General features: G+C 41.1%; 1 protein-coding gene across 1 annotated transcript in view; it reads right to left on the reverse strand.

Moving 5' to 3' along the window:
- The window catches only part of SLC1A7 (solute carrier family 1 member 7), a 53,510-nt gene that overhangs the window by 12,394 nt on the left and 15,753 nt on the right, over positions 1 to 25,363 (reverse strand). Inside the window, exons 3-7 of the mRNA XM_062623255.1 lie at positions 24,660 to 24,875; positions 12,790 to 12,832; positions 11,782 to 12,001; positions 7,632 to 7,731; positions 6,168 to 6,401 (exon numbers count right to left, since the gene is read on the reverse strand). Of these exons, the coding sequence (XP_062479239.1) occupies positions 6,168 to 6,401; positions 7,632 to 7,731; positions 11,782 to 12,001; positions 12,790 to 12,832; positions 24,660 to 24,875 (813 nt within the window). The remainder of the gene's footprint in view (positions 1 to 6,167; positions 6,402 to 7,631; positions 7,732 to 11,781; positions 12,002 to 12,789; positions 12,833 to 24,659; positions 24,876 to 25,363) is intronic.

A 25,363-nucleotide genomic window follows, 5' to 3' on the forward strand; every position in this document is an offset into this window, starting at 1 on the left:
AGGAGTTGTCACTGTATTTGTGCAAGCTGTTTTTTGAGGCAAGTAACAGCATTTGGAAAGGAAAAGTAGCTTCCTGCAATAAAAACACACAGGAAAAAAGACAAGCCTATGCTTTCATTATGATATCTTTCTATGAATTCTGGTTTACTGCAGGCTGGCAGTCACTGCCATGAAAATCTGGACACAAGTCATTCTCTAAAGATGTGAATAAACTGAAAGGGCAAAGAGGCAGTAATAGAAACCTGATTACCTCTGGTAACTGCAGTATGTTAAACCTTTTAATTCCAGCAGTCCGAATCAATATTTACTCTGAAAAACTACCATAGCAAAGCATAAATACCCCCCCCCCCCCCCCCCCAACTATACATTAGATGTCATTTCTCTCTTGGGCACCCCTATCATTTTTCACACATTCATTTGTGAATGACTTACATGTCTTGTTTTCTGTAAAATGTTCATACAATAGAAGGAGGAGGCTGGGGCTCACAGATAACCTCTGGCATAGCTGCAACTAGGAGCAGACCTCCACAGCAGCACTTCTGGATGTTCTTAACTACAGGCATGGCCAGGAAGCAAGTACTAGAATTATTCATTGTCTCCCTTCCCTGCAGCTACTTCAGCTGTGGAGTGTGACTTGTTTTTAAAGACAATTGTTTTGTGGCCATTTGGCTTTTCTGCAACAAAATCCTGTTTAATTTTTCTGTGGGGAAAAGAGGAGAAAAAGGTAACTTTACAAGTCTCTTCCACCTTGCCCACACTTTGACATTCCAGGATTTTAAACCTTTATGTCTTCCTGCTGTGAGGACAGATTGCCGAGCTGTGAAACATGCAAACTCGAAGTGACTGACATGTTCTGATTTGGTTGAGATGTGACAAAGACTGTGCAAAACAATCCCATAATACCAATGGTACAACCAGCAAAATTTGTATCTGTTTCCACTGTTGTAAACAGAATATATAACACCGGTTTTGAAAGAATTCATCTTTAAACTTGTGCATTATCTCAGAGTCAGGTGTTTCTTTCATTTTAATTTCGTCTGTTAGAAGTAAGATTTCTAGGACACATAACTAGACAAAGCGTTTGTTGTTTGTTAAATATTATAATATAAACCAAAATGGGCAGAATGTAAGTGTAATGATGATAGTGCAAGATATTGAAACAAAGGCTTGTACCTTCATAGCACAGGCAACTGTGGCATACAGTCTCAGTCAAATTTATGACAGCGCATCTTAGAGCTAGTAGCCTGTCTGTCCTAACTATGCCTCTTGAAAGGCTTTCCAGAACTCACTGTTAAGGTGGGAAATTTGATTTATGGTGTAAATGTGCTCTTTCCAGTTTACACTAAACCTGTTTTTATGTGCTTTATGCATTTCTCCTTGCACAAATCAGTCCAGCTGTTACAACACATGCTGTGAAAAATCATTTTTGTCCCCTCTCAGCCTGGATTGACCCAATCAAACTTTTTAAAGTCTTCTCTTACAAGATTGCTACTTTCCGTCTCTGATTACCCTTTTTATACCTCTTTCAATCTGAATGAACATTTCCTGAATGCAGGTGACAGAAGTTATGTGGAGTATCCTAGGAGAGGTTGTCTTGTTCAATGGTGGGTCATTTTTACTCATAATGTATCATCCTACTGTCATTTTTTTTTCATTATATTAATACATAATTTCAGCTGCTGAAGAAAAAACATTATCAAATTAATACTTTCTTTTGTCTTCTCAGTTAAATGAGGGGAAGTTTGTTTGCTTGAAAGCTGCTTTATCTAGGGTTAAAACAGTGAAGCAGTAACATGAAAGCTTAACATTTATTGGGAGGAAAAAATACTCTAAAGGACTGGTCTTAATCTCTAAAGTCTTTTAAAAAATGCCCTAAAGCTTTGAGCTAAGACGAGGGGTATCTTCTTCCAGCATTAACTCTAACAATTAAAAATACATTTTTAGAGTCTTATCTCAATTTTGGGATAAAATGCTGCAGCTGCAGAGACTAAGCATAAGCCAGTGCTGGATCAGGCCAAGCTCCTCCTTGTGTGAGCCACAAAGACAGCTAGTCACTGTGGAAGAACAGCTGCTCAGCCTGCTCTGTTTATCTTATCATTCAAATGCATTTTGATATTTGCTCCAAAAAATCAACAAACTTTTCTCATCCCCCTTCTGCTAAATCTGCCTTTAATTTACACTGTGCAATAGCCAAGATCTGAGTGTTTCATAAGCAGCAAAACCTTTGCAAAACTCATATTTTATCATTTGTCTTCAGAGAAGATGAAAATCGCTTCTTGTAATGGTATGGGAGGTACCACTGAGAAAATGCTGCTTTAATTCATTAATGATATGGAAAGATGACCTAGAAAAACAAAATTTCCTCTTACCATTGGAATGAGGAAGGCCAAAATCAAATGGAATTTTGCTACAGACTGCTTTTTCAGTACAGTAAGAGGTGACAAGATCAGGAGCAATGTGAGGAGAAGAAAGCAGCAACTCAGAAATGCACAGCGATGCAGCCTGAACACCACAGAGCAGGGCAAGGTGGGCAATGACAGCATGTGTTGTACACACCTTACTGCTGTAGTGGAGATGCCAACATTGCTGTGGGTGCCTGTTGCCAGCTTGTACTGGGGCCAAGGGTCTGGCTTCAAGGGCTGGCCGGCCAGGTGACTGGTGCAGGGACTTGGTGCTAGTCATACAGATTTAGTTTATTGCATCCTAAATGATGCAACAAAGGAATAAGAGAACTTCTCAGTCCCTGCCTCTCCAGTAATGTCTGTGCAAACTGAAATACTGCTGTGATTGATAGAAGTTGCTGGAGAAATATAAGGGATTGATAATGCAGTGCAGAACCTCTCATTAAAAGGAAATGGGTTCAAATTAATGTTCAGATTCAATAAAATCATTGGCATGAGATGGCTGCTTGGTGGCTTTCAGGTTCCCTTGTGCTATATTCTTGTATTTTGTCCATGGTGTTGTTTTTGATTCCTGCAGTTTGACTTTTAGCTTAAAAAGAAAGCTTTCCACAGGTACAAAATAGCTGGAATGAGTATCAGGACACTGATACTCATCAGGTTTTCTTTCTATCTTTAGAGGTAGTCATGAATTGACACATAAGCATCTCCAAGAAACACACCAGTTTGCTTAAACTTAACTCTTTGCTCTTCTCTAGGACAATCTGAAAATCCAATACCCACATTATGAGTGTTATATAATGCCCCTGTGGTAAGTATCATTTAACCAAATACAGATGTGTTGACTGTCAGGAGAAACAGCTCTCCTGTCCAGTCCCAGTGATTTATACATGTTCTTTTGGCAACAGCTCAGTTATGTGCAGTATCCATTCCTTCAAGTGTAATGAAGGTGAAAAGTTCAGCTATCTCTAGACAAGGCACTGCTATTTGAGCAGAAAAACATTAAATACCACAATGGGCCTGTGCTGGATTTGCAAAATATACACAGTCTTAAGAAGGGGCAAATAGAGCTAAATCCATCAAATGTGTCCAAGCCCCAAATCCACAAGTTTAGAGCCTTTCCTCAGAATTCACCTTAACTTTGGTGGTACATTAGCTTCTTATAATAAAGATACTAAATCTGGTAGGAAGTCCTACCTGGTGGTGATTCTGACAGGCTGAGCTGCCAGCTGGTGCCAGAGCTGTGATCCCAAACTACATACTCTCTGGGCCTATAAACATGGAATTCTTCCCTTCAGAGTGAAGGGAAGAGAGCACTACATGAAAGTATTTGATATAGAACAGGAGCTTTCCTGGGACTGGGAGCTCAGGAAAGTCAAATTCAGCATAGGTTTAAGAGAAAGCTGAATTCCCCATGTACTCCCCGCTGTCAGTGGACACTCTCGCATCAGCTCGGGGCTGGAGAAAACCTTAAGTAAGGACTGATTTACATTGAAGAGACTCAGCAGGGAGAGACAGCTCTCTCATCAGTTCTGTAGGTTGATGTTTTTGCTTCATATCTATGCCTGATGCCTGCCAAGCTCTCCTTGCCATGCTGGCTTTTGGGGCTCTTTCCTAGGAGCTCACCTCTCCTAAAGAGGAGCTGAGTTCCCAGATGAACTATAGGCACCCTATGTGGTTGAAAGTTGCCTACAGGTTAAGCTTTGCAATGGTGATCACTGTGTGATATGCAGGTCTTTTAAAGGAGGTAGCTCACATTTGCTACAGAGCGTGCATGTTCTTTCCTGATGTTTCTGAAAGCAAATGAGAGAAAAAAAACCCTGATCTAAAACTTCTCCAGTGTTGGACTTCCTGCAAGTGGTAATGTAACTTAGGCACTCATGTAGAACAGGGAATCAAAGCCCTGCATCCCTTTGTAGATCTGGTTGTGTACTGTAGTGACTACATACTGTGTCTGCCTTTTATCGCTTTGATTGATGATACTGGCATTGGAACATTTCTAACCTCAAAATATACCAGAGCAACCTGGACCTGAATATATTATCACTTGTAAAAAGGGCATTCCATGATTGTAAAGTGGCTGGATACTCTCAGAGCTAGAGACAGAGTAAGGAGATGAAATCTAATGAAGAAACAATGAACTACCTTGATAGGAGTGGGAGATCACTACTTAAAATAGCACAAGCTCTGAAAATGTCCAGACCAGTAAAGGACTAGTAAATTGGTTGTGAAATCAAAATGCGGTGCTGATGCAACAGAAGGAAAATTAAGAACAGTAATCTGGTTTGAAAATGGTGAATATGTGCTGATCTTTCAAGTCTCGATTAAACCCCCCTTGATAAAGGGATCTATGCTGGCGAAAAAGTTGGTTATTTTTATTGCTTATTAACAGAAAAGGACAAACTCTTCTACACATGCTACAGGTAAACTGAGGAGCAAACTTTTCTCTCTTTTTTTTTCCCTAAAAAGAAGAAAATTCAGATTATATTTTAAAGAAAAATTCTCTTGTTCTAGAAAAAGAGAATGAATGGAATGGCACAGATTAAAAACCCTGAGTTGTCAGCAGAAGAATTCTTCAGAAACAGAATTGTTAGAGGAGCAGGGCAGATAGTCAAGTGTGTCAAATGTGAACCTGGTGAGAGCTTCTTCCAACACTAACATCTCTGAGTGCAAAATTGGCATCTTATTTGAATCTGGGGATGTGACATCTCAAGCTGTAACCTTTTCATGCTCTAATAAAAAAGCTTGCCTTAATTAGATAAGCCTAATTAGAGGTTAAAACACCACCCAGCACATGATTATTTTCTCATGCACCAGTCTATCTGGTTAGGAGTCATTTTCATGACCAGTTCACAAGCTGTTTCCCATTTTCACCGTACCTTTGTTCCACTATGGTTAAAACTTGTACATCTTCCCTAAAAAGGATGCAAAAAATACTATTCCTTGAGCAGAACAGCTAAATACTTTCCCAGTGCTGGACAATAGTTTGCATCCACAGCCTTTCCTTCACGTACCAAGAAACAAAGACTAAGATGAGTAGGAAGGGTAAAACGTTTCCATATGACTGAACTAGGAGGTTCTCCACTAAAACCAAGGATGTAGGCTGGACAAATTGGGTGTCCCTTATATATATATTGACTTTGTAGAAGCATGTTTGTTTTATGAAAACAAAACCCAACATTATTTCCTTTCTAGTCCTTTAAGAAAAAACAGTTTTGTCCAATATTTTTGAAATTAAGGGAAAACAATGTGACAAACATTATTGTGAAATGGCTCCACATAACTTCCCAATGTTGAGAGACACATCTTTTAAAATAATGCCAGTGAGTTGGACACGGGTCATTGTTCACATAGATACAAATATACCTGCTCCAGTACAGCTCTAGTGTTCTTTTCTCAAGAGAAAGCTGTAATAATGATCTAGTAAGAAGAAGAACTCTTCATCAGGGACTGTAGCGATAGGATGAGGGGTACTGGGTTTAAACTTAAACAGGGAAAGTTTGGGTTAGATGTAAGGAAGAAGTTCTTTACTGTGAGGGTGGTGAAGCACGGGAACAGGTTGCCCAAAGAAGCTGTAAATGCCTCATCACTGGGAGTGTTCAGGGCCAGGTTGGACAGAGCCTTGGGTGACATGGTCTAGTGTGAGGTGTCCCTGCCCATGGCACGGGGTTGGAACTGAATGATCTTAAGGTCCTTTCCAACCCAAACCGTTCTATGGCTCTATGATTGTAAGTATTATATTGTATATGTCTAGAAACTGTGCAATACCTGGAGGATGTGGCCAGAGCAATAAGCAAGGCTTGAAGAATCCCTCTGATGAAAACGATGGGATTCTTCTTGGTGATAAAGAAGTACATCATTGGCAGAATAAACAGCCCATGCACCACCAGGCCGCACACCACCGTAATGGCATAGAAACCCAGTTTCTTCCCAATGGCTGAAGGGTCATCCATTTCCAAGATTTTACCAGCAATTAGGAACACAATTCCAAACGGGAAATACCTGAGAAAAAGAAAGACAGTCATTATTAGGAGATAGGTCACTTCCATCAAACAGTATTAGCTGGGAAATCCTTCCAGTAGCAATACAGTCACAGCAGCCTGTCTGGAAGCTGCACAGCTGGATTCTGTTGTTTTATCAACCTAAGCCCCTCTCACACTTGAGGAGCATGCCCAAGGCACTGGACTAAACAGCCTTTTATGTGGAGTACTCCTCAGCACACCTGAGGTTATGGTGCTGGTCAGGAATGACTTTAAAATGTTTTGGTTCAGAAGGCAGCTCTGACTTTCCAGCTTTAGGCATTTACTAGGGAGAGGGGAAATGAATCCTAAGCTCTGAGAATGTGCTTGTGTTCATGTAACTCTTCGCAGATTTCAGTTGGAAGCTGTTAAGTAAATGTTTATGTAGCCTTTGGAAGACATAGGAGAAACACCAACATGCATTAGACACGCTCTTGGGCTGCCTGGGAGCTTAGATTGGGGCAGACAGGCATAAGAATGGTTAGTTTCTGGACCCCCTCAGTACTGGGTGTGGGATAGGTGCCTTATCAAAACTATTGCACTCCTGTGCTCACCTAAACCAAAGCAACGGGTGCTGAAAGAGACTAAGATTAAAACAATAATAATAATAATCGGGGGGCATCCAGCCATCTTCCACTTGCAGCTGTGCCATCTCCAGAGAATTCCCTCTCATTCTTCCAGAAGTAACTACTCCTTTGGACCCATCTAAACAAGTGATCATTCCCTGAGCCAGCTTAGTCAGACTGGACCAGGTAGCTGGAAACAAAGGCTTAGTGCTGGTAATGGGATTACCCCCACGTCAGGCTAAGCAACACTGGGGAACCTTCCGCAGTGTGGGGAAGGTGCTAAGCTCATAGTTTTTGTTACTGGCAGTCACCTACTGTTCCTTTGATCTTTGGGGCAGGTGGATTGGCAGGTCTAGCCAAGGATTGGCAGTGCCCCTAGTGCATACAGCACATACATACCCAGCTATACCATGTTCCATTATTTGGGTGTAATACATAGAGTGCCTCTGTCAAAATGACAGTACAAGCCAGGGTGAGGATGTGTGTGTGTGTGTGTGTGTATCATCCTTCAAAATCTGATGCCCCACAAAGCTAAGGTCCTCCTTCCCCACAAATAAGTTTATGGGATTTCTGTGCATCCTTTTCTATTGAAATTTTCTTACTCTTTTTAAAAAGATACTGATTTTCTTACTACAACAGTTACTTACCAAACAGCAACTGCCACGATCTTCATGACAGATTCATTTAAACACTGGCAAAAGCTGACCAAAGGAACCCCGCTGTTCCCCATTCTTCCCAACATTATACCTGCAATGAAAGGCATTCAGGTTCAGTTTCTCAGGTGCCTTCATGCAAAGCCCCAATGCATTCCCCTCCCTGCTGTAACTCAGACTCAACTAAATGGGAGATGACTGGAAGAATATAGATCTTCATGCTGTATAAGGAGATATGGTATCTGAAAATCTCACTTTACACAAGCACAAGAGCGTGGGAGAGCCAGGCCACATGCTTTGTGCTTTGCCCCATACAGGGATCCCTCCCTTATCTAGGTGGCTTTTTATTTGTAGTTCTCTGAAGGTTTCCCTGTGGAAACACAAACTTTTGTGCTGTAGATTTAGCTCCCCTGCTAGCCTGTTTCTTTAACTGCCTTTCATAGAGCCCTTAGAAGAATTTACCTGCTCTGAGGGATCAAACAATCATAGAATTATAGAATGGTTTGGGTTGGGAGGGACCTTAAAGTTCATCTAGTTTCAACCTCCTGTCATGGGCAGGGACACCTCACACTAAATCAGGTTGATCCATGGAAGACAAACTGAGTGACATTTTCTAGTGAAGGAAGCTCTGTTTGCCTGCAGTGTCCCTTACTGCTGTGCTCTGTGTACAACTGGGCAGCATCCATGAGACACTCCTGGGGCTAACCCAGTATTTGGGGTTTGTTCTGTTAGTAAGGGACTCCCCATCTTATTTTTTAGTAGTTATCTGTCTACATGATAAAAACCAACTCTCATAATCAGTCAGGCTTTGCAAACTTGGGGGAGATAAGGAAATTCAAATCCATGGGAAGAAAAGCCAAATTGCTATATTGACTAACTAGTGAAGATGAAAGCAAAGAAAACCCATTTCTGTGCACCCAGTGCTCAGAAAGGAAAGGAAAACAGCTCTGGGATGTGTCATCTAACCATACATTCTCCAGATGATGTTAGTCTCCAATAATTCATACAAATAGAACTCATTTTCCTATGTTAATTTTCTGCCATCCCTCCCTGAAAGGATTATAAGTAACTGAGTTAATTGCCCAAGGAAGCACTTCCAAAACTATCTGCCCCAAGTGAGCCTGCCTTTGAAGGGAGTTCCATGAGGAAGGAGGGGGCTATGAGTGTGGTGCATGCTGCCACTTGCTCTGGGTATGTAGTGTCCTTGCTCTGAGCAGAGCCCGGCCTCTGTTCCTTGGAGCCCACATCTGCATGTGGGGCCATGGCTCCGGCAGCAGTGCTTCCAGGGCAATCCCCTCCTGAGGCAGGGAGGGAGGCTTTCAGCTCTCCCATCCAGGGATTTCACAATAACAGTGCATTCAAGATGTGAGTTTGTAAGCCTGTTAATATTCATCTAAGCTATAACTCTTAGGTCAGAAAACAACACTTTTATTAAGCATTTTGCTCATCATTTGCACTAGGATATTAAATACAGTTCAGCTCCTCTAGCGTGGTTGGTGGCAGTTTTATGAGAGTCTTATCTTCTAATTCTGTAAAATGTCAAAACCAATAAAATATCTTCTTTTTCATTTCACAGGAATAATTGAAATTTTCTCTTTAAAACACTGTCCTACCTAAGCCTGTGGCTATTGGTGGGGGCAGGACTAGGGCCTCCTGTCTGCAGTCCTGATGCACCAAGTTATGTGCCTTGTAATGAATAAATAATGCATGCTCCTCCAAGAAAACATGATCAGATGTCCCAGTGCTTGGCCACTGCCATAATATCTAACAGAAATTCCTGCGCACTGTGTGAGAAGAGATATTATAGGTAGTCATACAGCATCAAGGCTTTACATATGTCTCGACCTGACACTCCCTCTGTCAAACTTTGCCCATTTTAATGCATGCATGGCAAAGAAGTCCTGTTATTCATGCACAGGATTTATTCTTGGACTGAGGTGACTAAGCAATTCACCTCCTGCTTCAGGGAAAGAGTTAGCTCAAGTCTAAACTCTTGTCCCTTTATGCTATTCTTACGCTGTTCAAGGACCTTAAAAAAACTGTAATAAGAACTCACACCCACCCTAAATGCTGTTTTTCTATGCCCAAAATGATATAAAAAGACCTCTGTGAAAATAAGACTCAGCCAGAATGAGCAAAACCGTTACAAAGCACCAAGACTTGCATGCTTTTTTTTTTTGCAAAAAATAAACACTTTTGAAGGATGCTCTTATTTTATAGATTGAAGCCATATGTCTTTTGTTTCATTGCTTCCATTTCTTTTGGTGCAGAAAGCTGAAGACAGTGACAAATGCCTGGCTGCATCCCTTGTTCAAAATGACAGACTGAAATAATCACAGGTAGATGACAAGTGTCGAGGGTTTAGTGTCTCAGGTTTGTTTGTGGCTGATACAGTCACACGTGGCAGTACCAGCAGGTCATTTGCTGTACCTCAGCCAGGAAGAAACCAGCTCTCAGCTCCCATCCATTGAGCCCCAGGCCAGCAAGACTTAGGGGCATGGTAAAAGTAATAACATTCAGTTCTGGGAAGACAATAGATGATCTGTGTTCAGAAGTATAAAACTGCCCTTGATCCTAATAAGAACATGTAATGAATTAATTCATATCCAATAATTTTTTGACTGGAATAGTGTTTGCTGTGACACTGTACTATGGGAATTGTCTATAATGTACTACAAACTGGGCGACAGCTAGTTTCCAGCCATGTTGCAAATGGAATACCACCCACTGGACAAACCAAAAAAAGAGGAAAATCTGCTAATTCCAGGCTTGACTTTTGGCCCCTTGTGCTGGTATGAGCCATAACATAATAAACACAGAGATGTTTTGTGGAACTACCTTTGCTGAGCAGATTAACTTCCAGGCATGAATTTAGATAATGCAAATTTGATCAGAACGTTATTATTAACTAGGGCATGTTTGTTAAAATTTCCTATTCCAAATCCACAAACATAATGTAACACACATGGCACCAATATGTGCTTCCAGCAAGTTAAACTGAATCAGTCACCCAGACAGAAGCTCTGAGAGTCCACTGTGGTAAGCTACTAGCTACTATATAACTAACAGCATTGCAGGATGGCAAAAATAAAATCTGATATAACAATACACTTTTGTAGCTCACTTCTTCAAGGTCATAGAATCCTAGAATGGTTTGGTTTGGAAGGGATTTTAAAGGTCATCTTGTTCTAACCCCCTTCCAAAGGCAGGGACACCTTCCATTAGAGCAGGTTGCTCCAAGCCTGTTCCAACCTGGCCTTGAACACTGCCAGGGATGGGGCAGCCACAGCTTCCCTGCTTCACTGGCACAACCTGTGCCAGTGTCTCACCACCCCCACAGTATAGATGGTACTGAGGCTCATTATCTGAGTTGGGTTCTGACAGTGGCAGTTATATTCTCCACTAATCGTGTGGCAAAATGTGACTAAGGATGGGTAAGAGCAACAGACAGGGCAGGTTCTAGGGCTAAAGTAATTTCCTGCCTGGTGAGAGGAACTTTGGCCAAGGACTTGATCTGGGAACAGGTTTTGCTTGGCCTGCATGAATGATACATCCAGCCATGACAGCCATGAGAGGGTGTCTCAGCCTGATGCCCCTGGAAGCAAGAGCAGTGCAGGAGGTTCTTTATTCCTGTCATACCACACCTGGAGCTCTGGACATTAGAAGCATACTGACTTCTTGGGCTTTGGGAACAAAGTCTGCTATGAACTTGTTTACTTCAGAATGTCTTGAAACTTTATCTGGGATTTTTGCTACTGTCTGGAGAGTGAAACAGAATACTGGAAGAGGGGCCATGGGTCTGACCTGGTATAGATTCCTATCTCTTCTGAGCACAGTCTATTGTGGCGTTTCCTACAGTCAGGAAAAAATGGGTCATAAATAAAAGTGCAAAAAGATCCAGAAAAGAATTAAAGCAAAAAGAATGTACGTGCATGCACAGAAAACAGACCTGCATGGAACAAAAATCATCAAGGATTTTGAACATTTATCATTGACGGTTTAGAAGAACAGCTCTGTAACAGTTTTGCCTTTTTCCCTGTGAAGTTTAGATAGAAGGTGAATTGAGAAATCAAACCTGAACCCATATCTTTTTCTGTTAAATGGATACTTGGATGATTATAAACCAAACATGTCTGAAACTTACCCATTGTGGCAGAGAATATCACAATCCCCAGCACATTCATGCCATCACTAGTGCCTGGCTCTGATTTGTAAATCACTTCAGGAGGGGGAGTGATATCCAAGGCAAAATTCTGGACATTGGATCCATTCTCATCCTGGACTCCATATATAATAATGCGACGAGTGGTGCTTTCAGATGATGCTTTGCTAGGTTTAATGATGGGAATAGTTTTGGTGCGATACTGAAAGAAAACAAAATAGCTTTTATTATAATACCCCAGCAGGAATTAATAGATTTAATGAGATCTCCTAAGTGTTCTGTTCCTACAAGGCTGCCTTTTAGAGGGACAAGCATGAAAACAAGAATGACAGCTCCTGTCCCTATGCTGCTAAAATCTGTAAAAACAGTTGAATTTTTGGAAAAGCATAAAAAAGTTTCCTATAATCAGATTTCTATGCAGCAAACACATCATCTCCTGATAAAGCTACTTTCCTTTAAGACATAATCAGGAATGACTCCTTAGGAGTGCTGTAAGTAAGAGAACTGTAAGTTCTCTTTGTCTCACCAGAGATAAGGTTCCCATGAAATATTCCCCCAGGTGAAGTAAAGGTAACCATGCCTCTTACTCACTCAGAACTTTTAGATGAGGTTTTCTGACCAGATTCTCTTAAAGAGATTCCAGCTACCCTGTGACTGCAGTCTGATGTTGAGAAAGCATGCTCATACTGTCATAAATTGTTCTTTCTCAAGGTCCTCAAAGAACTGGGCTCAGAGGAGGTGGAGCTGACATAGGTGTGGGTGTCCACGCTCTAGTCACACTGTGCATTTCATGCTTGTTTGTTACACCTTCAGGTACCAAGGCTGCTGGGGCTAACGGAAAGGGACTTAATTCCTAAATGCTGAAAGTACTAACAGTAGCTGAAGTAATATGCAGTGTCTGTATCTGGATTCTGTTTTACAAAGATACTTGATTTTGTATGATGCTGGGTCATCTCTTTCATCAGTTGTAAAAGGAATATAGCCACTTACCTGCTTGAATGTGGCTTCAACAAGATTGGCTGGAAACATGTTCCTAAAAATGAACAAATAGGAGAATAATTTATATGGAACTGAAAACAACTTCTGTTTACTGTGTCTTGGGTCTCCCAAGGTAAATCAGTTATTTACCCTTTTTGAGAGCAAGGGCAGGATGGGTGCAGAAGACTGCCCCTCTCTCCTACTCATGCCATACAGCTTACCTGACTAAGCAAAGCTCAATGGAGACACAGTTCCTTACAAAGTTTTGGGATTTGCTTCTAAACACCTGGAGTGAGACCCAGGAGCTCTCATTTCAGTTTCTGGCTCTGCAGCAGTCTCCATATTGTAACTGAGGCCACATAATTGCTGTCATTCCCTTCCCCATGTGCTAACTGTGGAGAAGAGTATTCCTTTATTCCATATTTTGTCTTTCCTACATAGATAATGAGCTGTTCAAGACAGAGTCACTGTTCACAGGTGTATTCCTGAAACCCCTGGGTGCTATAATCTACTTTGAGACTTCAAGTACTCCTGTGAGATAACTCACAAGCTGTAGTACCTCCTGATGAAAGCATGATTAAAATTGGAGGTGGTGTAGCCTTTGCAATGGTTTGGTCAAGAAGTTTGCTTTTCAAAAAGAGGATCCCATTCCTGATTAAAAGAAGTGAGATTAGACATGTCTTTTGGTATGGTTCTGAGGCTTCAGAACAAAAGTCTGAGGTGAAGCCACAGCTTCAGCTTTGCTTATAGCTACAGAGGAAGACAATAAGCCGTGAGATCAGCAGTGAGACCGAAAGATGTTTCATTCCAAAAGGACACTTGTAACCTTTACTGACTTTCTGTGTATCTCAGTCCACAGCATTTCACCCAATAATATCTGGAGCTAATTTGTAACTTCCATTTGAGCTAGATTTCTGCTTTGCAGAAAGACATTCAATCTGAATTTGAAATGGAAAGCACACCCTCTACAGGCTTCAAAGAGGAATCGTGGTATAATTGGGGAAAAAAGCTAAAACCTCGTGTATTTCCAGGCAGCATTTGGGAATCAAGATTTGCGTGATGATTCTAATAGGATCGTTTTTAGAACTAATTTATTTGCAGCCCAAAGCCTCTGAGCCCATGGGCAGAAGACAGCGACAGCCTGTGACCCAATTACATGCTTTCGTGTACAGATATTTAAGCAAGGAGAATCTCCTGAATTCTTCATCCAAAAGACCTTTTATTCCAAGCCCTCAACCCCCAAGCCAGGACAACACAGAAGGGTTAGAGAAAAGTCCATTCGCATTTCAAAGAGAATTAATATATATAGATATATAGATGGTGAAATGCATGCAGCACTGAACCATTTTCTAGCCCTGCTTTCCTCTTTGCAGCAGCACATACACTTGCTGCTGATGGCATTGCAGCAAGAGCACACGGTGCAGCACTGGCTTAGGAAAAACAATTTTATTGCTGTTTTAAGTGATCATAATGTGACATTATGGTCACATTTAAAATGATGGGATAGATTCTGTTTCAGTAACATCAGGCACTGAGAGCAAGTGCTACAAAGAGATAATTAACTTTTTCAGGGTAAAGCAGGGGGAGAAGAATTTTAATTACAGGGTAGCAGTATTGTCTAATAATTGAAATAGAGGGCGTTTTTTTTGGTCTGCTATCTGAGACCAGACAAGCCACATAAAGGCATCATATGTCATTTTGGTAAGGCTGTTGCCATAGGGCAAACTAGTGTTACACACAGATAAGTTACTACCAGGCAAGACAGGAGGTTGATGAGCAGCACTTCAGTTACTCTTCATTAATTGCCCTGGCCTTCCCTTGCCACAATGAGGTGACGCAGTTCTGATTGCCTACCCCTTGCAGTCTGATCTGGTACCTGGCATTCCCATGGGATAACAGCCTACACAGCTGTGCTGTACGCTGCAACATCTCCTTCCATTTTGCCAGTCCTGCTTAAAAGCCCCAGGTATTACAATGGCTGTACGCTATGGCCACGTGATAGCAGAGGGAGCAGCTTTGGCCATATAGAATCACAGGATGGTTTTGACTGGAAGGGACCATTAAAGGTCACCTAGTCCATCTTTCCATATAATGAAGCCATCATAAGTTAGCAAGGTTTAGTTAAATTAATGCAGTCCCTTTGTATACATTTTCATTTAATTGGAATGATTTAGCTTAAGACATTTAAGACACAGAGTAGTGATGTGATTAGTGATGAACACTCACTACACAACTGTAAGCAGTGCTGTGCTGCCATCAACAGAGCTTTCACCCCGGTAACAACTGCACAAAGCATTGAGTTATTTCTGCAAATCATCCGTAAAGCTGATGATTCTTTGGTTCAAATGTCGAATCTGTAGCCAAAGCAACAGACAGACAAGAGCCAGCTACACATCCCTTTCCTATCAGATACAGACACAACTGTCTGCCTGCCTGAGCCCCAGGGCTTGGCCAACATAGGGGAGTAACTGAAGAACAGCTGGATGGAGCTGGAGCTGGGACAATGGAGAGGATGTTTAGAGAAGGGGGGAAGCACTGGAGAGAAAAGGTGGTTGCTGCCTTATTATGCTTCATAAGGGAATTCTGCTTGTACCAGATTGTTAAAGGCTTCATTAATATAAAATCATTTTTGTTTTGTGATTTGAAAGGATCACATTAAAGGTGCTCCAAGAGTGTGATGATTGTGTTCTGACCTGCTGCGTGAATGTGAAATCCACACCATGGGCTCCTGCAGAGCTCTGAATATGCATGTCACTTGTGAGCTGTAGCTTTATTAAGAAATATTAATTTAATAGCTGATGATTTCCACTTTCTCCCTTAGATTTATAGTCCTAATTAGGAGAATGAAGAATAATTAAGACTGCTTGAGAAAGAAAATATCATCTGGTTAGTAGCTAGATTAAATGGTAGACGAATTTGTGGAGGATTAAATTTGTTTCTTTATCATTCTTTATCTCACAGGAATTACAACTACCTACTTAATACTGGCTGCTGGAATTCTCCCAATATTTTTTAATACATTATGCACTGTGATCCAGTCTTTGAGACTAGCCTTACCAAAGTTACACAATTTATCTAGTGAAGGGCTGACCTGAATGTGTTTGCCAGAGCCTCAGCTTATTTTATATTTTAAGCTGGTTTACTTGGATTGAAAAAATCCAGTATTAGCCAAAATTTAGTTTTGTTAATTAAAAACATTCAAGAGAGCAAATGGTGGATTGCTTTCTCTAAGGGACTAAAGACAAATAATGAGAAGAAGGTATCAAACTGTCACCTAAAGCTGGGAGATGACTGGGAGTGTTTGTTGGTTCAGTCAGACCTCTTCAGAAACACTTGAGAAACTCTTGCTTAAGGGGTATGTTTTCCTGCACACTGGTAATTCCAGTCATGAGATGGATGGCCTTGGCAGAGATCTCCTAGGAATGTTTCAGAAGTGAGTCTGGTAGTGGAGGATTTGACTTCTTACCATGGAATTGGGATGAGGAGGGCTGGTGGGATCCCCACAGCTGCCCTCAGGGCAGCCCTCCTGTGGGTCTCTGGCCCGCTCACCCTGAGCATGGGCAAAGGTTTGCTGGGGTGGGAGCTTCGGTCTACACAAAATCCAGACACTTGGCCAAACCAATTACGAAATGACTGGCAGGGTGATGCAGGGCTGATCTCTGCCCACCTATCTTCCAGGCACCAGGCTGCAATCACACTGGCCCCTGCAGATCTCTGCTAGTTTTACTGTATTTCTGGACAGAATAAAGATCTACCCACATGGATTTGGTATCAGGATCATAAAGTGAGGCTGTCTCTCAGAACAGGCACTGTGTTTATCACTGACATATACTGAATTAAAGACACTGCCAGCACTTATGAAGTAATAAATCAAGCTGAGCTATATATCACTCTCACCACCTAGAAATGCTGTTGTGTTTATTAAGAAAGCTAAGCAGATGAAATACTTCTGAACTTACAGCATTACTCTCAGATTGCTTCAAGACACAGGACACAAAATAATAGTACAGGAAACTTAAAGTGATCTGAGATTCATTTTTCTAGTACAAGCAACAAGTGAGGCTAGTGTCAGGTCTAAGACAGGGTATGACTTTAAAACAGAAACTGAGACAGAGAGTTTCTGGTTACATAAAAAATTAAGTGCTAAATACTGCCTGCCCTGAGGAAGAACATTTCCCAGAGCATCTTCTGCTTGAGGAATTCTGCCAGACAAAGCAGGTGTGTTCAACACAGGCTAAAAGAGCGAATGTGCATGACAGTTCAGTATCAGCTCAGTGAACCTTCTAAGGATTATGGGCCATTAAGCCCCAGCTGGCACAACGTGCCTGGCCTGCATTTGCTGTGACAGCAGCATATAAGTACAAGTGACCTACTAAACACCTTCTTTGACTACATCCTGCTGTGATGCATAGGCTGGTTCATTCTACTAGCAAATTCTGGAGTCCTTCCTTCCCTAGTCATGTAAGGGCTAAGAGGATTCAGATGCAAGGATGTACTGAATCACAAATGTCTATGTATGACTAAGGCAATACATGTTCTGTGCCATAGCATTTGAAGAAAGTCCTGAAGACTTGTATCAAATACGGAAAGCTCTGAAGGTGCAGCTTCCCATTAGACATATAACTACTTAGCCCCTTTCCACTGCCAAAAATGGGAGGTCCTCTTTTCTTCTCCATTGTCGCCCAGCAACTATCCTACCAATTGACACTTGTTGCTCATTTTTACTCCCCTATATTGCCACTGCTTTAGGAAGCTGAATTGGGTAGGAACCCATTTTTCAGCTCAGACTATGGGAGCCCTCTTGCTCTGTTCCGAAGGTTGCTGACTCTGAGAACTACAGTAGTGACACAAATATCAGCACTTAAACTGATTTACTGCTCATGCTGTTAGCTGAATTGTCCACAGAACATTAGCCTGCAGTTACTGGGATAGCCACCTGTATGGCTCCTAGACAACTTCTGTTAGAAATAACAGGCCAAGTTCTGGTTGCAGTTACACTACTGAATATCTGAGATACTCATTCTGAGTCCTAACTACAACATCTGTTAACTCAAAGCACTCAGCTTGTGCAGATCTTTTAATAAGAACTTGGTCCAGCTGCTCTAGCAGAAGAGTGGCCACAGGTACAGCACATGTTTTTATCTTGATTCAGAACACCCATTTCCTCTGAGGCACTCTGCTCTGCAGCAGCAATCTGGGTTTGCTCTCAGAGTCTGATGTTATCAGTGCCTAATCCCTGACACACCAGACAGTCTTTGGCTGCAGTCCCCCATGCTGTGGAATTAAAGCCACCAGACTGTGGTTTTGATACACATGTGTCCTAATAATATTTTATTGGCCTACATTTCACTGGGCATAAACCAGCTTTAGACACTGCTCTCAGATTTGAACTAGTACAGCTGAGCTTGCAAGAACATTGATTTAAGGCTGGGTATTTGACAGTATTCTAATACTTCAGTGTTTAAGATCTTACTCTGTCACTCTATACAGCAAGGGTACAAAGTGAAAATGGAATCTGAGGTGGTTAACATGACAACTGTAAAGTTTTCAGGTTTCCTTTTCCTATATCTACATGATTTCATTATCAGCTGTGTAGTCTCCTGACTGCTGTTACTGTACCACAAGCCACAAATGCTGTCCTTAGTCATATGGATGTACATCTGAAATGCCTTCCTGCTACTGTCAGTGAGCTCCGTTAGGGTTTACACTCCTGAAATCAAGGGCAAAACTTAATTCAGCAAGACCAAACAACTGACCTATCTCAGGGCCCATGGGAGGATGCATCTTGCACACCAATGGCCAGTGCCTCATCTCATTTCTCAGTATCAATCTTTCTACCTCCTGCTAAAAGGACTAAAGAAAGGCTTTTCCAGAATTAATGAGGCATTTAAAAACTCATTAGTGTGATAAAAGATACTAATAGAATGCAAAAGTCACTAATCAGCTCTAAGCCATTTCATCTTGCTTGTCTTTTTTGCAGATGAGACCAGAACTCATCTTATGGAATAATTTTGTCAAACATATGGACTTTTTATCTGTCCTGAGGGTGACAATGTTGCATGGTCTTGGGAGTTCCAGGAAGGGATCTGAAGTGTGAACTTCTTTATCCTGCTTCTACTGAAAGAAAAGGTCCTGACACAGCCCCAAGAGGGCTGTGGCTTTCTGAGAAAATCATTCTTTGGAGTGGAAGTGCAAGTACATCACATCTTTATGAATCTTGAAAAGGCTGAATGATATGAAAGGTAACATGACAGGCCCAATGCATTTCTACTATGGCTCCAGCAAGGCAAAGTTGTTTCACTAAAAGTGTACATTTACATTGGAAGATGTCCAGGCCAATTGTCAGGAGCACGGACAATTCTTCCCCTTCAGGGTTTAAGCTTTCCTAATGCAGCTTTAACTCCGCCTGCCCCTCATTCACCTCCCCCTCTGTGATTAAGGCCTCTTGATCAGAGAGCAGAAACTGCTCCATATTCCCATCTCCCCAGCATTGTTTTCATCATGGAATTATCTTTTTTTCCATGTTGGTTTCCTTTTGTGCCAAATAGGAACCACACATTTAGAGGCTCCAGAATCCTTTGTAAATACTTGAGGATTGGGCTTCTATGCAGCTCGAACTGCTTAACCAGAAGTGAACATTTGGCCACATACAGAGCAGAACTGTGCTGCACCAGGCTGGATTTGTGAGATAAAACTGGCAATCAGAAAGGAGTAAAAATAGTAGTTTGCCATAGGGTGACAGATAAATATTTCTGTCATAGCACACAGGGGCTTTTGGCAAAAAATCCATGGATGTAGGGAAAAGTTACGAGAAGAATTCTTCATAGTTTAAACCCCAAATCATTTAATGAACTCTTAAATATCTTATTGCATGTATATACAACTCAGTGTTCAGCTGTAAAGTGTGATTTCTGGTTCTGCACAGCCTGGATGTTCCATGTTCCCCAAACTACAGCAGATATTTGGTTTCTCCTGCCCTATTTCCAACACAATTTCAATAAAGTAGAATATAACTTGAAAAGAGGGAATGGAAATTATTTTTAAAAGACCTCAGGATTCCCGTGAAAACATAAATCCTCTCCAGTGTTTATATCCACTTCTAACTATTAATGGTATAACCCCCCCCCAGCCCTCTCCTGGTTAAGACAGATTGAGTTCCCTGGTACCTGCTATTAAATTGGATGCAATCTGGAATATTCAGTGGTAAAATGCTCCAACTTATCCTTCCAGCAAACTTCAGAAATGTACAAATTTCTGTGTCATGGTTTATGGCATGATTTGATCCTGGCTCTATTCACTAAATTGTTTTATTTGGAGCTTTTGAATGGGATAAGCTTGGGATGTCATGCTGTCCGGTTAGACTTGAAGAAAACTAAAGAAGTTATGTGAACCCTGTACTTGCTGGTGCCCAGATTTACACATACAGTCAGACTTACATAAAAGAAGAAGTAAATCACATGAGGAAGTAAATCCCCATTTTGGCTGGGATTTACTTCCTCATGTGAATATTTACGGTGTTTACTTGTTTACTGTCATCTCACAAGCTAGATTTTGTTTTCCTTGGTGACAAATGCAAGTGGCATGATTTAAACTGCAGCAGGATTCACCTGTCTAAATCAATGGTATCTTGATAACGGCAACAGAATGTGGTAGAAATATTAACTACTAACATTACTAGCAGGGTCCTGAATCATGTATCTTGGTTTACAAATGTTCATCCCTAAATTATAGACTTTTTCTACTCTGCTTGTCAGGTGAGTATATGTGGCAGAATTAAACAAATCTAGTGCTTTAAACTGAACATTATTCCTGTAAGTAAACCCCTTTTTGTCCTTTTGACTAAAACACTCAAAGTCTGAGTTATTTTCAAAATCAGTAACTTGCCTTTCTTTATTTCTTAACACATAAAAGGCTACTAAAAATCACTCTTATTTTTGGGGGATATAGTACAAAGTTAAGAATTCACACAGGAAAAAGAAGGTAAAGATGCGTTTTGATTCCTTGCTATTACTTTCATTGATGTGTCCCAAAAGCCACGTTCCTAAAACAAGACCCCCACTAGGTCTTGTATAAGCTGGGAATATTTCCTCTGGCAGCACAGATTTATCTGAACAATCCTCAGTGAGGTAATTTCTTTTCCATATGTCTTGATTCTTGAGCTGTAAGAAAGGAAAATGGTCCTTGCCTACCGCACACAAGTATTGCACATCAGGAGAATAAATCCATTAAAATTCATAAAGCACCAGGTGTGTTAAAGAGAAGAAGATGATCCTTAGCCTGAGGATTTATAGTTTTAATGGAAGAAAATACTCTTTCATGAACCTTGCAGTGATTTCACCAGAAACCTTGGATATAATTAAGGCAAATTTGTACATGTGTCTTTATGTAGCAATAAAATGGCAGCTGAGGAGAGAAGCACCATCGGAACAGCATCTTCTGCAGAGCTTCAGACTCACAGCTGCCTTCTGAATTACTTGGCCATAGTCTGGATCCTGGCACACTGCAGATAGAGAGGGGCAAGTTATGCAGCGCAGAGTCCTGCTCAGGGTGAGCTACCTATCTAAATGGGTGTCTTCCACAGACAGCAAGAAATGTATTTGGTTTAAAGATGAATCAGATTGAAGCAAAATCTCACACATTTAAGGCCAAAGCAGCACTAAAGAGTTTAGGTATAAAGCCCACTAAAGAGTTTAGGTATAAAGCCTATTTGAATGTTGAAGCCACTTCTGTCATTCTGCATTCAGTGGCCTCTCTGTCCAGATTTGAATCCAGGAGGAAATCAGTAGGGACAGATTCACAATCACAGATCTTGTCCCCAATCTTTTGGGGTTCCTTTTAGAAAGGAAGCCTTTCAAATACTGCTCTTTAGTGTGGCAACAAATGGTTGACTTGTGGATACAGTTTTTGAAGCATGAAATTCAGTATGTTGATGAGTCTGTTTATTTCCTGATTGCTGTGAGGTTTAGAGCCATTTGAGAATAATGCAGTACAGTGTCACTCATGTCCTAATCAAATCATATACACTGGAGGCTTTATTGATGGGGTTTTTTTTGCATAACATACAAATATACAGGGGAAGCACCATCTGGAAAATAATGCAGAATGATAATGTGATTATTGATTAATGTTGCAGGTGGTTGGGATGACCATGAGGCTCTGCAGTAGTTCTTGGTTTCTTTTATTCAGTCAACTCTTTAGTTTCTGATTAAAACCACTTCTAACAGCAAAATCCTTTACCCCCAAATTCAAGAAATTCGATTTCTAGCAACATCCTCCCTGCCAAAAATTCCAGACATGACAATGCACATATAACATCACAAGAAATAGCAAGGTATTTCATCATTACAAAGTGGCTACAAATCTGAAATCAGTGAGGGTGAATACATGTGTCACCATGCCAAGATTCACACTTCTGAAATAAACCCCTCAGTTATGTCACATATATAATCTCTCCACTTGTGCATTTAGCATTCTTCATGTGCAGAATACCAGATGTTTCCTGTGTAAACTGTGCACACATGCAATTGATAAATTGAGAGGAAATTAATGAATTGAGAAGATAAGCCAGTCTGGGCTGAAAAAGATGGTCTCCAGCTGTGAATGGAAGTGATTTATCATTGAGCTAAAGGATCAGCTTTTCTAGCTCAAACCAGCAGATACATCATTACATTTAATCCAGACTTCCACACAGATATTTAGGAGTTCTGCAGTTGACTTCAGCAGAGCCAGGATTCCACCCGTAGTGTTTGCCTAGGCTGAAAGCCCATTCCCCACAGTTATGTTATTTATTTATTTAGTAAATGTGGTTATTTCTGTAGTGGAGGAATAAAAACCATCAGTCTGTGCACTCGAGGCAGAAAGATTGCACAGCTGCGATTGCTGCTGAGGACAGCAAAAGGAGTCAGCTTTAGTCTCTCTTTTAAAGCTTGGGTAATGAGAGCAGCTTGTTGGTCTGTCATTGTTGACACCTGCCCAGACCACAGAAGACTTTAAGGTTTTGCAGGCTGAAAGCACATCTGGAAGCACACATACCTGAAATATTCATGTAAACTGCTATAATTTGCTCAGTTGGTTGCAGAAGGTGATATTATAGATGATATTTGAAAATGTGTAGGTAAGGACATAGTATTTTACCTGCAATGAGGCTCAGCAGGATAAAGTGTTCCCAAGTCTCACCACTAAATCTGTGGTGTACAGGGTCTAGCCAGAGAGAGGTGAAGAGATGAGATCCTAACTCAGCAGTCAGGTTCCAGTCATACAGACATTTGGCTGTTTTACACAAACTTCATACTATAGACCTGAATTCAGGTTTTGCCTGCCCAAATTACTTTTCATCTGACTCATCTCCATGAACTAGCTTAATCCAGGTCTCAAAACGCAACGGGGCTGGTGTAAGGAAGGGAATGGGAACCTATGTTGAGGGAGACCTTTTCCAGAGTTTGGATGTAACATTGCACCATATGTCCCACTGTGCCTTTACTTGTCTGAGGCCTTAGAAACAGCTCAGCTTGCCTTAAAGGGTTTCCAAGCACTGCCACTTCATTATTATGAAGATAATAATTAAGATTACAGTTTTCTTATATTCCCTTTTACACCTCATGCTACTCTGTTGTACTAAGGGATTCCAAGCTCCAATAACTCGCTCAATTTCTTCCTCTTGGTGTAGGAATTATAGTCCTTTATGCAGCAGAAACAGAATAATGTGAATCACATTATGGCACAAACACATACACATTAAGTCCACTGCACGTACACCATGGCAAAGTCACTGGGGAGATACAGATGCCATGAAGTGGGCATCTTTTCATTGCAGAGGAAGATGATGGTTTTGTGGAACGCTACAAAAGGGAGCACTCTCAGCTGCCGCTCCATGACTAACATCATGTGGCTCATTCTCAGTAAAACACTGATACAACAGAAAATGATGCAGGTTTCAGATGGCCTGGATAAGTGCAGCTTGGAGGAGGAAAAAGAGAGTTTTATAAGCTTTCCAACCCAGTTCCTTCTGAATAGAGGTCCCAGGAACTCAAAGTACTTTGTGTGCTGACACTGTCAGGGTCAGGAATTTGGGTTTTTGGAAGGCAAATTACGCAACATATTTTAATACGTCAAACTCCAATATTGTATGAGATCACCAACTTGAGGTACTACCAACCAAAGGCAAAACTTGGTCTTTCTGCATGAGCAAAACAAATCTGAGGCACATACTATGTTCAGTCATAAAAGTAATCCTACTAGCACTTGAAACGTTGAGACAAAGAGGAATACTCAGGCACGGCTATCAAAATACTGTCAGTGTTCTAATGCTGGTCTAAAAGAACAACCTTGCCTTCTGCCAAAGTAAAATAAACAAGGAAAAGCCACAGAGCAGAACAAATAATATTGCAAAAATAAGGAATGAAAGATCATAATGGTAGACTAATTGTGCCCTTTACCTGAGAGTTGCTATGTGCAGCTGTAACATCACTTTTGCGTATTATTTCCTGAAAAATGTGGATTTCAGCCCTTATATTTATGGTTTTGCCTATTACAACTGTCTGCCCTTATTCAAATTAGCATTACACTTTAATACTCTCTTGACCTTAATAATAGATTTGATGGTGAGGTCCACAGGCTCCATGTAATTCTGCAGGGGTACAAAAAACCCTGACCCCAATGTTGTGAGTACCTCTGATACATTTGGTGGTCATTCATTTAAATTCTACTGGAAACAGACGTTATAAACATCTGATAACTTGAAAATAGTCTTCTGAAATTCACTTTTTCTCAATTTTAGCAAACTGTGCATCCTTAGGTTCAGAATTTATCCTCAGGCCACAGTTCCTCATACAGGTCTGTACAAAATGCTACCTTCTGAAAGCAGAAAGAATGAATGCAGTTACCGGATTAAGTCAAGCAGTGCATCTGCAGAGCTCATGATGGGCTTTCCACCCTCTTCAGTGCTCTCCTTCTGTGCTGCTCCACCAGGATGGATAATGGAGACCATAATTATTCCTACAATCACAGCCACAAATGTTGTCCACAGGTAGTAAGTGACAGTTATGATGCCTAATCGACTGGAAGTCTTGGCATCCAGGGCTGCTAGCCCAGACATTAAGCTGTGGAAAGAAAACAAACACATCATACATAGTATCATTTGCATAACATTAATGCAGCTGAAAACGTAATTTCCTAATTACTGCAGTTTACCTGCTTCTGTTAGGATTGCCCACAAACCAGCTTTTAGAAGCTTGCAGAAACACTTAAGCTGTAGCCTCTGTGTCTAAAGCAATGTTTCCAAATTGCCACATGAGATCCTGGTTAGTCAAAGGAACCTTCAAGCTCAGGCTGAACACATGGGGACTGAACCCTACCAACTGTTCCCAGAAGTTGAACAGTTTTACAGAACCTACGCATCTGACATCTCAGTTCAGAGGAGCAATGGCAATAATCAATCATAAAAACTTAGGTATAAAACTCAACATACCATTTTACAGAACCATAGAATAGTTCAGGTTTGAAGGGACCTCTGAAGGATATTTGGTCACCCCCTCACAACTTTCTGTGTGAGGCAGGACCACAGTACTGAAACTAAAAACCTAAGGGG

Source organism: Pezoporus occidentalis, unplaced genomic scaffold, assembly GCF_034315485.1.
Source record: "Pezoporus occidentalis ecotype Australia unplaced genomic scaffold, CSIRO_AGI_Poc_V1 ctg25, whole genome shotgun sequence".
Taxonomy (NCBI): Eukaryota; Metazoa; Chordata; class Aves; order Psittaciformes; family Psittacidae; genus Pezoporus; species Pezoporus occidentalis.